The sequence below is a fragment of the Phyllostomus discolor genome, chromosome 6 (assembly GCF_004126475.2).
Source record: "Phyllostomus discolor isolate MPI-MPIP mPhyDis1 chromosome 6, mPhyDis1.pri.v3, whole genome shotgun sequence".
Taxonomy (NCBI): domain Eukaryota; kingdom Metazoa; phylum Chordata; class Mammalia; order Chiroptera; family Phyllostomidae; genus Phyllostomus; species Phyllostomus discolor.
In genome coordinates this window covers 108,308,904-108,322,523 of record NC_040908.2, presented here as the reverse complement: position 1 = coordinate 108,322,523, position 13,620 = coordinate 108,308,904, and the positions used below count along the sequence as shown (strand labels likewise).

The following is a 13,620-nucleotide window of genomic DNA, read 5'->3' as shown; positions in this document are numbered from 1 at the left end:
TTAAAGAAAATAAATTTTGCTGAGATGCGATGTCTTTTGTCTCATTATATACCATAATAACACTGCCCTTAAATTTGTGTATTTATATCAACTTTCTAAAAATAAGTCTAACAAAAATATTTAGAGCTCAATGAAATTTATATAATTTTAAAAGAAATTGTTGCTATTGATTCATTTTTCTTATTGTATCTTATAAATGTTTACCCAGAATCCCATGTTTGTTTCTTTGTATGAGAATACTAGTTAACACTTTGGCCTTGTTCCAGTGCAGCCATCTAGCTGTCCGTGGAATTTTGTGGAGGAACAAAATGTGAGCCAGGATTATGTGGAAGCTTTGTTCCTATTTCCTAGGGAAATAGGGAACAGTAGCTTGAGTGATCCAATATTAAGAACAGAAGCTTCTGAAAGATGAGCAAGTAAGTTTTTGCCAAGTACAGAAAGAGTTCATTTATTTTACCTTCTGGACTCCTATGGGACTTTCAAGGTTACACATCTTGATCTATACTTTAAAGGATAATCCTCAGACTGAGATCAGGATCCCACTTCAAACAATGCCTTGCTAGGCTCCACTAAGTTCTTGCTTTCATGCCCATTCATTCCATGGCAGCCCCACTCCCACTACAACACACCCTCTCTCTCATTCTCTACCTAACTAAATTCTAGCTATTCTTCAAGGTTGGATCAAGGCCCCTACCTTCTGGGGGCCATTCCTGACTACTGACCCTGCACTCAACTCCTTCCTCCTCTGTACTCACTCAGCTCTGACACTGGGTCACTTGCTTGCCCTGCCTTGTACTCCTTTTTAAGTGCCGCAAACCTCTGCAGCCCGTGTCACCAATTACACTGCAGACTCCCTGAGCCCACGTTGAATTACTCAATTACCATACCCTTATGTCTCCATAGCTCACACACTCTGAGTGGCTCTTAGTCTATGCTCATGATGGACTTGCGAAATAGAATGGAACTGGTAATACAAGTACTCTTTACATAATGAAGTAACAATTAATACTGATTCATTATTTGTGAGAGGGAACCCCAGCTGGGAAAGAAGTGGACTGAACAAAGCAAGATCTCTGATCTGACTCATTTACTTTCTATGCCTTATTTGTTCATTCTGAAGATCCACTCTGAAAGACAGGCTTCATTCTGTCTTATCTCCTGGCTGACCATCAGTCAAACACATGTCCTGAGTATGTTGTCTGTCTGTCTGTCTGTCTGTCTGTCTATCTGTCTATCTCCCTCCTTTCCTTCCCTCCCTCCCTCCCTCTTACCTTCCCTTTTTCCTTTTTTTTTTCCTTTTCCTTCCTTTTTTTTCCTTAAAAAAACAAAAACCAAAAAGACCCATTCTGAAAAAAAATCTGTCCCCAATTCGGAACCACCCAAGCTCTTTATGAAATCTCTTCAGTTCTCCTATGAACAATGGCTTTCATTTCATCTTACTACTGGCTGTCATATCTTATAGGCAAATCTTGCCTCTATTCAACAAGAAGGTAAAGTTAGATGCAGTATATTGAATTAAGATAATGTGTGCAAGAGAATAAGATGACATAAAAAGTAACAATTCGTTACTTAGTCCCTAAATAATAGCAGTATAGAAAGGAAGAGTGGGTAGATTATAGTGATCTAGGTTTAAAATTAAATTCCAAAAATACAGGGTGGGGCGAAAGTAGGTTTACAGTTGTTTGTATGGAAATAGTATAATTAATAAACAATTATACAAGAATAAACTCTGTGTTTTGCATACTCACAACTGTAACCTACTTTTGCCCCACCCTGTATTTTCAGTAAATTCTGAATTTGTATTTAAATTTAAGGCAGTGTGTGTTTGTGTGTATGTGTGTATATGTGTGAAAACTGGCATCCCAGGATCCTGGAGGTTTTTGTCAGAATTTATTTTGACTGGGGTTTGACATTACTCAGGTTAAATGAAATAATTCACTTGGATGGAGAAACAATATCATATAATAATGTAATACCCAGTAATGGATGGGGGAGGGGAGTGAAACCAAGCCATAAAGAGAGGTTCCCCTGAATCAAGATAGAATAATCAGCATCTTGTGTTTTTAATTAAACTAATTACAACCTAAACAAATACACACCAAGCTACCTAAAAATAGCTCAACTGAATTGTAAACCCAAATGTATTGAAAAGAAAAGCTATCTCTGAGTTTCTTAGCATCTGAGACATCACCTCTAAGTAACCATTAAAAATATTATCATAAGTAACTCACAAGAGACCCTGGCCTCTAAGGATTTTACTCGAAGAATTTCTAGATTCCTTTAGAGCAATAATTCCAAAAATGTGCATCAAGGTACTCAGGGGTGCTGGGTGCCTCAGTGAACTCACAGGTGAACAACAGGACATTATAAAACTTCGAGGTAAACACAGTGGTGCTTAAGATCAATCAGAAACCTCAGGAACTACTAACTGGAGGTAATTCACAATTTTAACATTAGATCAAGCTACATTCCTTTTAATATGATCATATTGTCTTGAAACTAGGGTTTTCCCAGTTTGTAATAAAAAGCCAGAGTGATGTGAAAATAAATGTGAAACAGGATATGAGAGTGGCAGTGTCTAGATTAAAGTATTGTTTTCTTTAAATTAAAAACAAACCCACATGCCACGCTACCCATATAAGATGATTTTTATTCCACTATCATCGAGCATAGTAGCTGTTCCTATCTTTAGTACTCAACTGGAGACTTTCGTCCCTCCGCCACTATGGATTTCCTGCCTAAAGGCAGTATTTAAGGTGGTCATTATCAGCAAACCAACTACCAGTCCGCAGCAGTGACGCATGTGAGGAACAGAGCTGATTCAATTCTTAGCTCTATCCAAAAGTGTAAAGGTTCAAAAACATAATGAATTATCACTTTAAAATAAACAATGTGTATCTTCTAAATGCTACTTAAACAATTCATCACATGTGAAAACTATTGCTCTGTTGTATCACCCATTAGAAAACAGTAGAATAGAGCACTTAGAAAATAGGATTTATAAATAGACAAGTCTCAGTTTATATTCTGGCACGACCCCTTACTAACTGTGACTTTGAAAAGTCTTATGCAGGTTTTTTTTGCTTGTTTATGTATTTTCTGGCCTGTTTAAGCACAGATTTTCATCTCTGTGATAGCTCATTGTGTGCGATAAATGAAGTGATACACAAAGATGTACAGCACCATGCCTGACACTCCAGAAATGGTGGCTACTAATGCCTTTATATTGCAGGGAGAACAGTCCTCCTAACAAGTGACTTAAATTAATTTGTTCTAAACTTCACCCTATATAAATAAGATTGAAATGTGACTGAATCCCTCATACTATAGGTAATTCCTTTGTTGACATTAAACTGAGGAGCTCAAGTAGACATATTCAGAAAGTAAAGCTGGGCTTCTACACGACACAAGAAGCTAGTTTTTCATCCCTGGTCTTGAGAGAGCAGACTTGTGCAGGGCTGGTGAAGAAAGGTTAAATAATGTATCAGAGTAACACAGACTGCAAAAAGTAAAGACTCAGAGCTGAAAGTAATGGTTCTGATTTTTCACACACATTTGAAGCCACTGACTATCCTCGAACTCTCTCTCACTTTGTTTTCAAACCTGCCCTTGGTCTCCTCCTACGTGATGTTTTCTCCTTCTCTTCTTTGCTGACTCCACAGTCATTTCACTAAATTATATAATAAACAGCAAGTGGCGAAGTCTGCTAAAAATCATGAAGGATATTTGGAGAAGTACAGAATTACTGTAGTATATTGATTGCTAAAGGGAGAAGTGCTAGAAGGAAATAAAAAAGGTTGCATGTGTCTCAAGGGAGGAAGAAGCACCACTGGAATGAGAAAATTAGGGAAGTCTCTGTAGAGGAGTTGCCCTGCCTCAAACACAAGGTAGGAGTTAGATATGTGGAAATAAAGGGAAGGGCACCTGTGTGAGCCAGCAAGAAGAGCAAGAGCAAAGGCACAGAGGCAATCAACATGGGGTGTGAAGAAGGAACAGCAAGGAGTTCTAATAGCCAAATTGTAAGCCTTAACACAGAGGGTGGGGAGGGGGAGTTAAATAGAAATGTTATTTGAAGCCAGACTGTGGATGACTCTGTGTGCTCCCCCTGTCCACACCATCGTCCTCTCTTCTTCATTGTGTTAACAATGTGGTACCGGGTGCCTACCAAAGTCAATGATTTCTGTGCCGCAGTACTTAAAACACCAAAACATCTGGGGTTAAAAGGTAGTTTTTAATTATTGAAATCTCATCACTAATGAACCAGAGGGGACTTCATTCTGGTTCCAGCTCTACCCCTAACTTTCTCTGGGCCCAAGAACAAAAGGTGACACCCCCCCCCCCCCACCTTTCACATCATAGCTCCTCATCTATAAAACAAAGGGTTTGGTCTGATGAGTTCTCAAAGTCTTAACTCTGTGGAAATGATCGATCGAGAAGGTATTATTACTTCGTCTACTGGATCCAAAGATCATAGAGAAGATAGTTTTGTCATTTGACCTCCAAACAAATCATGTTTCTCTCCAAATGATGAAGACTTTGGTAAATGAAGAAGCACCATTTGTAAGGATGGTCTTTAAGGTCACTCCCGTACTTCTATGGTAAAGTGCTACCTTCAAAAAGTGCCTACCATATTTATTGATTCTAAAATATATGTATTTTTGTGTTAATATTCATAAAATTATGAACTCAAGCATGAACAAAATTAAGTTATTAATTTCATTTTATTGAAGAAATTTTCATATCAATGATATATCTTAGAGTTAAAGCAATGATGAAATAGTTGAACAAATCTTTACCAAGAACCAAGTACTAGGCTAGGTCCTAGTTTTGGCTGCAAATTAGGTAACAGTTTGGAGGACTTCTAATCTGGGGTAAGCATGGGATTTAATGGGAGCAGAGAAACAGTGCCTCCCTTATTCAAATGGGATCAATACAGATTTCCTGAAGGAGGCAGGATTCTGAAGGCGATGGGCATACCCTGAAGGATGCTAAGCTGGAGAACATCTAGGGGAGAAAGACACCATGCTGAGCAGTCTCACCCTTGTGGAGTATAAACTGATGAAAGCTAGAGGAAGGGATGGCTACTAGGAAGCTGCTACAGTAGGTCAGGTGAGTTGTGAAGAAAACACAGCTATTGAAAGGGGGAATAAGAGTTATTTTTCAAGATAGAAAAGGCAGCATTTGATTAATACCTGAGAGTGGGAAACTAAAGGGAATGGGGAATGGAGGAAGTTAAAACCTGAGTTATCTTCAAAGAGTAATTTATGATTATATAATTTTTTAAAACCAAATTCTCAAACATCTGAAAGAGACTATTGGAACTTAATAAATAACTTGGAATTCCAGGCTAGCATCACAGACATGGCCCTGTGAAGCTGAGGAAGCCACTTTAGCACAGCAGCCTAGAAGGTGAGAGTCCTCCCTTGACACAATAAATTTGACCCTCCCACCCCCCACCCCCCCAGTAGCACTGGGACCACCATAGTCCTCTGAACATGTCCATCTCAGAACCAAAGGGAGTGGAAGAAATAAAAAGCATTCTCAATGGATTGAAAATTTGTAGGATTCCCAAAGCTAATCACCAGAAAAGAGGGAGAAAGGGCTCTAAGCTTATCTACTACAAGAAAACTATACTCAGAAAGTTTGTTCAGGTGAGTGATGACTGAAATGTCAACCCCAGAGACTACTCAACGTATTTTGCCGTGTATAATGTGCAATTTATGAGGGAAAAATAATGATACACAGTATACATGGGTAGTGCTAATTCCATATCTATATAAATGTTTTTCATTCTTTTATTTATGCTTATGCATTAAAATTATTGCTCTCTAAGTCTAGAAAGCAATAACAACATCCATATGCTAAATAATACCCTGGAATATGATAATCGGTTTTGTTCCTAAATATAAACAAATACAAAACTGAATTAAAAAATTAAAATGAAAGGTTTTTTTTTCTGAAAGTTTGGGCCAAAAACATAGGTGCACATTATACATGGCAAACTATAGCAATACCAAACCACTTTTACTGAGCAACCACAATGTACCAAGCACCATGTTCTACTTACTCTCAGCCCAGTTTTCTCACCTATAAAACTGGAAACAGTAAGACCTAGTTTCCAACATTACAGTGGTATTAAATGTGCAAAACCTGGCATGGCAAACTGATAAATGCAAGGAATTATCACTCTTAGCCTTAAGCTTGGCATACGTGTTCTTTCCTAATTGGCTCCTTCCATCTCCCCACCGCCTCCTCACACACTGTAATCTCAGGCTACACCAGCCAACCTGCAGTCCTCGCCATGTCTCCACACCTCCTTGCATGGCTGGGGCAGGCCCCGTTTTTTACCTGCTGTTAGCACCTGATACTTTCCATTCACAGCACTTACCAAAATAGTAGTTAAATAACCATCTCCATGATTTCTTTTAACATCTTTATGCCCCACTAGACTATCAGACTATGTAAGAGCAATGCCTGATCCATTTCATTCCCCCTAAATTCCTCTGCTTATCAAGTGAATGACTAAATCTTTTCAGGCAAGATCTGATACCTCTCAAGTCTTCAAGTTTTAAAACTACTATTTTAATAAAATTCAGTGAGACAAAAATAAATAATTTAAGTGCCACTCAGCTGCTCCTTAGAGTAACTGTGTTCCTGATGACAGGGCCACAGTGAGGCAGGCCCCGGGCTTCCTTTCGTCACAGCCAGGCATCAAGGACTCCAGTCACGCCCTACTTGCCAGCACCTCACGAACTCCTCCCTCAGTAGCTCTATGACTTAGAATCTGCACGTTTGCTAATCTTCAGCCTGCCCATCGTTTAATCTCCACCACTTTAATTCTGCTCATAATGATGTTTATAATCCAAAGGCAATATGGAGCCACCAAAGTGACGTCCTGGGAAGATAAACCTAAGCTTGGTACATACAGGAACTGGAGGACGAGGAGACTGGATGGAGCCAGGTAGCTATGACAGCAGAACAGTTAAGTAATTAATAGTGCTGGCACGAGTCCAGGGCAGTGAGTGGCAGGGGAGGCATAATCACTATCCGACTTTGAGATTGATGGTGTATGCAGGTCAAATAAGGAGGAGAAAAGGTGGCAGAGGTTTCAAGTCTGGTGACTAGAAGAAAGATAGCGTGGTTAACACAAATTTAAAAATCCAGTGTGTGTGGAAAGATGTCTAGTTTAGCCTTACAAATCACATCCTTTACTACTTATCACTAAGAGGGATGATTGTGGATATTGTCTGTCTGTATTCCTTTCTTGTTGTTTTCTTTTGTACCTCCCAATTTTGCCACATAGAGAATATATCACTTTAATAGAAAAAATCCTGCTTTTTATGCAACTTGCTATTGACATATTGATCTTGCAAGATAAATGAGGTATCATAAAGGAGACATACAGCAGGAAGACAGAACTGAAGGTCTGAAGCTCAAGAGAAGTCAAGGTCATATGCACAGTTTTGGAGTTGTCAGCATAGAGTTTAAAGCCATGAGAATGCATGAGATCTTTAAGAGAAGAAGAACTAAAGAGGGCCAGAGGATGAACTTCTGTTTCAAGTCGTGCAGCCCTGAAATCACTCCCAGGGAGTAACTGGTGCCAGGTACAGCACAGGAAATATCACATTAGCTAGAGGCTTTGTCCTGTCTGCTCAGGTTTAACCTCCAAGACTGGATGGAAGTGGTGTGGCCAGAACCCTCTCTGCACCACCAGAGTATTTGGGAGTTACTGATATTGATACACTTTACTCACAACCATGGTGATTTGCTGTTGTGCTATCATGTCCACCAAAATGTGAACTTCTTGAAGTCAGGAATCAAGTCTTGTTCAATTCTTTATCCTACTTTGTTTTCTCCTCACCCAGTACAGCACTTAACACATACCAGGCTTTTAATAGACATCTGCTAAAGAAACCAACTGCACCCATAAGAGCTGTTCCTCCCCAAACTCCCTCCTTCCCTCAAGCGACTTAGCTTTCTTTGGTCAGTCTGCTGTGCGCTCCCCTGTCTGAACCAGTCCTCTAAAATCTAGATGAGGGGACATGTCCCACAGCCTTATATTCACACGACTGTGCCAGATGGGGTTTCTAATGATTTTCTGCACGAAGCCCAGTGGTACTTTCCACACGCATCCCTCACCCTACTTTGAAAGCTCACCCTTTTGCTCGGTGTATGCATTACTTACCTGTAAGCACATAGCATTTTAGTCCACATGGTATTTAGAAAATCTACAATCATCCAAACAGTAAATTGCTCAGCAGCGAGCACTCCCAATTAGATATGGGGTTTTTTTGTTGTTGTTGTTTGTTGTTGTTTTTTTTTTTTTTGCTTGACATAGTGGTTGTAAAATTTAGCTCTTTCTACATTTCTAGACCTACCATGCTGATATTTAGGATCCTTCTTCTAAAACTTCTTGGAGAATTGCAGTATTTGGAAATAGATATTGATGGTATGGTCAAGTACAAACCCATGTGGAAGCACTTCACAACCTCTAAAACAACACAGCCCCCTGAACAGATGAATTGCACGGCCACTGGCCTGCAGAGTCAGTGTCCTGGGGCTCCTGGCCCTTGCTCTAGGCTGCCTCCCTCTTTCACTCTGCCTGTGGGATAGTTAATGTCCTCCCATGCTTCTTTGTCACATGGCTTAGGCTGGGAAAGTTAGGACAGATGTGCCCTGCAGGAAAATATTTTTCTTGTAAGTTGGATCTTGTTTTAAGTATTTAGAGGCATTGATTATTTAGTACAGTCTTGCAGTGAAACTTTCACATAGTGAAGAAGCACTCTCTAAATTATCTGTCAACTTAATTTATATTCCACTCTCTTGGTTAAATCTAGAATTGGGTTTATGCTGTTCTTGTTCTTCTTGGCCACTCGCTAGCTCTTGTGTCATTGGGCAAGTCCTTTACCTTTCTGACTTTTAATTTTCTCTAATATAAAATAGATTTGACATAACTTGCTCTGTCTATACCCTCAGTGATGCTGGCAAGATCAGGCTGGAAATTGTATGCAAAAGTAATCGGTGATAACAGTTAAAACAACAAGCATAATAACTAACATTTATTCAGCATTTACTATGTGTTAGGCCCAGCTTTACATGAATTAATTCATTTCATTCTTTTAACAACTCTAAGATGCAGATTTTGCTATTGTCTCCACTTTATTGACAGGAAACCAAGACATAGAAGCTATGTAACTTACACAAGTTACTTGGAATAAGAAGTTGGAATAAGTGCCCACATACTACCTGAACACAGTAGAATATACTAAAACTGACACAGACAAGAGGTGGTGTAGTACAAATATGATATCGTAGGAAAATCAAACCTATAATTTAGAATGTATTTAGAATATGTCTAAAGTATTCCATTTTTAAGTTATGGGAAGTAGAGCAATCTGTTAGGGACCTGGGTACTAGATTCAAGGGCCCAGTTTTCAATTCTATCACTACCACTCAAACAGCTATTTTACTGGGAAATTAAACCTGTGTGGACAACTATAAGAATAAGTGCTTAAGAAATGTTAGCTACTATTACCCTGTCCCAATTCCTGCAGTTTGGTCCCAAAGCACACCAAGAAAAAAAAAAAATCTTAAGTGTGATCACTTTTTTAACTCTTTTTCTGATAAATTTATAAAAAGAATGAAACCTATAACCAAGAATCAAATTTTCAGAAATACATTTTCATTCCACTTCCTTCCAATGTCTGCTCAGGGGTACTGTATAATATCCAAAAGCCCATCAGAAATAGGAAGGAAAAGGCGAAGATAACCCATCTCCTGAAGAAGCAAGGCCTTTAGAGGGGAAGAGGGCATAAACTCTGTGGGCCACCTATGCACCAAGCACTCACAGGCCAATGGCCATAAACGGTGTGGCTTGATTCTAAGCCAGACAGAACTGGACCAGCTCCAGGTCTTCCACTTGTTAGCTGGGTGGCTTTGGGAAAACCATCTCAATTTTTCTCACTCTATCAAGAACTTCTGAACCCACGGCTGGTCCAGTTCGTCCTCTCAAGTGGAATCACTGGGACTAGGGTGATGGCTGTTTCCTGTGGTGTTTATGAAACTTTTCATGTTGGTTTCAAGGCTAAGTTCACAAGCCCTGAAAGGTCCTTTCAAGATCAGACTGCCCAGTCTAAGTGGCTACAAGAGATATATCATGGGAGCTTGTTGGACAAACAGAGACCCACTTGGCAATGAACCAAAGGAATATCGAGAGTCTAACTGAGCAAAGTTTTCCTCTACGGCAGGTTAATCTGATATCCCACAGGGCAGGGCAGGGCAGGGTAGGTCTCCATACCCCCAACCCTCTCAAAGAGAGGCCCACCAGCCTTCACTACCTGTTCTTTCCCTATACACACCAGAGTTGAGCACAAGTGAGAGAGAGAAGCATTTCAATGTTTGAGTAGTCAGGCTGTGATTTGAAGGTTCTATAAAGTACACTTAGCTAACTGGAGTCTAGATGGGCAGTTGATGCTGGATTTCATGACTTCATTCCTCACAAGGCTACCTATGCAGCCTGAAACGTGTTAGTACTATGCTCCAGATATCCTTTCCCACAATGGCCCAACTTCTCCCAACCAGCTTTGCCTGCTGCACAACTTCTAACTCAGCCTACATGGCCTTTGGGCTGGAGGCTGCCAAAGACAGGTTACCACAGAGCATCAGAGCTCTGGGACAAAGAAGCTCCCCTACTGAGATGTTGCACACCTTATCTGTAGAGCTGAATTACCAAGGCTCCTCAGATTTCTCATCTTCCCAAGCTTCTGTGACTATAGTCTCTACGGCAACCTTAGTGCAGAATCATAGCTCAAGAAGGCATTTTGAAGCTTTGGGGTTACACTGCTCATGACACTATGTTGTAATATGGGTAAAGCTGAAAAATCATGCTGGGCATTTTGGAACATATAAATAACATAGTTGGAATGTAATATAGGAATCATTATTTATTTGAATTTAATCAGCACATTTATATCATGTCCTTTGCCTAGCATTTATACATGCTCAAAAAAGTGGTAGCTACTGTAACAGAAATGCTTGTAGCTCTCCTAGATAGAAGTACTATCAGCTTTAGCTAGTATTTGTTATTTGCTTATCTCTCATTTGTTGGGAAAAAGCATTTTGCCTCTTTACTGTTAAGGAAACTGAGACCAGGAGGTTAGGGAACTTGCCTAAAATCACCTAGGACATGTGGGATAAAACGGATCCAGATAGAGGCAGCTTAACTCTAGAATTTAGGTTATTAATCACTGTGACCTTCTTTTCTCCGTTAGGTGAGGACACTGAGACCCATGGATACTGTATAAAATGCCTGAGGTCACCTCCTTCATTACATTTGACACATAAGTCTAAATCACAGCTACCCCTTCAAACCATAAACTAATTCTAAACCCGAGTCCTGGAGACTTCTAACTCATCAAAAGAGTTAGAACAAAGTACACAGACTCATAGTGGATTTTCTAGATGAAAAAGCCAATCAGATAGTGGCTGATGACATCTTCTGGTCTCTGATAACCCCTGTGCTACCAAAGCTACTGAAGATGACTCTTAATGCATGAATCTGTCTGCATGCCAAGAGCTTTATCATAAGACCTGGCAGCTGATGATTAAAGAGGCACTGGAGTCTCCAGAATCAGAAATGCCCTTTCAAAAATTTTCCACATTTGTTCTCACTTCAAGCCATGATAAAATGTTTCCAGTCCAATGTACCAGCTAAAATGAACCTATTTTCTGAAACGGAAGCAGCTACTTTGGGCCCAGCACTTCAAAAAGATCTTGGTGCCACAGACCAAGCTCCTGAGCAGCGAGCAGGAAGATTCCTGAGCGGCCATGCCCAACCCCTCTGCATTTCACAGGGATGCACTGAACTAAAGGCATTTGTCTGAAGCCACTGAGCATGCTAGTGAGTGTCAGAGCAGGACCTGCAATGAAGACTTGTACACCACCAGGTTCCAAGCAGCCTCAGTCCAGGGACTCACTTTTGGAGCAGACACTGCATCCTCACATTCCACTGCGCCTCCTTCCTGGTACCAACTCTCAGAATCAAATTCTGATGTCAAACAGTGTAAAGAAGCTTCTTGTTTTCCAGGTTTCTCAATGAAAACTTTAGGACCAAATCAAGAAATCTTATGGTTAATGTCATAAACCCTTACACAAAATAGTGTCCCTAAAATACAAGCACAAACTTCTTTTGAGAGATGACAGAAAGCCAGAGAGACAGAGATACAGTGCACATGCAGGGGAGAGAAACAATGCTTTGCCCCCATATGTACATAGGAAGCTCTGTGGCTTCCTCAACGCAAACAACCTCCAACTAGCTTGACTGATAGTAGAAAAGGGGGTGAAGAAAGCTGGAATTAAGTGAACGATTGAAGACGGGAACTAATTCCACTCGCCTGGAACTCTCTTGGTTTCTGGTGTGAACCGATTTAGGGGCTTCCCCTGCGTTGGACTGAGCACGGAAGGGCAGGCATGACAGTCAGGGTCGCGTCACCAGCCCGGAAAATGAGCTGGAGGCCAAGAACTGAACGCAAGTCTAAATAGGTTTCCTTCTGCTTCCCTGGAGAGGCCCGCGCGCAGGACAGAAAGATCCCAGGAGAGAGTGTGGGAGGTAGTTAAAGCAACAGTTCCACGCGCCAGAGAGTGCGCTGCAAGTTTCAGCCAGAGCAAAAAACTTTTTTGTTTTCTTTGAAGCCAAGTTTCCAGCCCACCAGGAAAAGTCTCTTTTGGTGCAGGTCGGGGAGACCTGCTTCTCTCACTTGGCCACACGCAACCCTTCTGCCTCTGGGCTGCAAACAGGCTGCGAGGCGCTCCCGCCCCCGCCTTCTTTCCCAGCCCTCACCTGCGATGTCCCACAGCTGAAGGCGCACCACTGTCTCCGGGTCCCAGTGAAGCACCTTGAGCGCGAAGTCCACGCCAATGGTGGCCCGGTAGTGCGAGGAGAAGTTCTGGTGCACGTAGCGCTTAATGATGCTGGTCTTACCCACGCCCAGGTCGCCGATTACCAGCAGTTTATACAGGTGCTCCTTGTTCGCCGCCTGCATCCTGGCTGCCCGCCCGCTGTGCTGTGCAGAGCCTGCCTGGGCCGGGAAGCGCAGCCGGGGCCTGGGCGGGTGAGAGACACAGGGAAGGCAGCGATAGTGCTAGCAGAGAGAAGGCGCTGGGCGGGGGCGAGGGGCGAAACTCCTCCCCCGCCTTCTGGAGAAACGCCCTTACGGGAGCTCTGGGGTTAATCCGCCTTTCCACCCAACGCTGTGTGGCTTTGGAGAAGAGTGCAAATGGGAGGGACTCCAGGGACTGGAAAGCTGGGGTTCACGTGTTAATACCTGTTGCAGAGGTAATGCGTACGGCACTTCACAGTTTCCAGAGTTTTCCTCGCCTGTGATCCTGTCCATAAAGCTGTGAGGCGTGGGTTGCACCAGAAAACTGAGTGTTAAAATGTTATGTGAATTGCAGGAGATGATAGTCAGTGACAAGCCTGACTGAAGACTGGGCTCCTGAGGCCAGGGGCCCTGTCAACCCTGGGCTCCTGAGACCAGGGGCCCCACACTGCAGAGAGAACCTAGGAGGAAAGGCAGCACAGCGTGCGATATAATTTCAAGAGACAGGACCTATGTATAGGCC

At 41.7% G+C, this 13,620-nt stretch overlaps 1 protein-coding gene across 1 annotated transcript in view; it reads right to left on the bottom strand.

The window, feature by feature from the left end:
- RAB38 (RAB38, member RAS oncogene family) overlaps positions 1-13,178 on the bottom strand; it is a 49,580-nt gene extending 36,402 nt beyond the window's left edge. Inside the window, exon 1 of the mRNA XM_028516116.2 lies at positions 12,839-13,178. Coding sequence (XP_028371917.1) covers positions 12,839-13,040 — 202 coding nt within the window. The 5' untranslated portion in view covers positions 13,041-13,178. The remainder of the gene's footprint in view (positions 1-12,838) is intronic.
- Between the last annotated feature and the right edge of the window lie 442 nt (positions 13,179-13,620).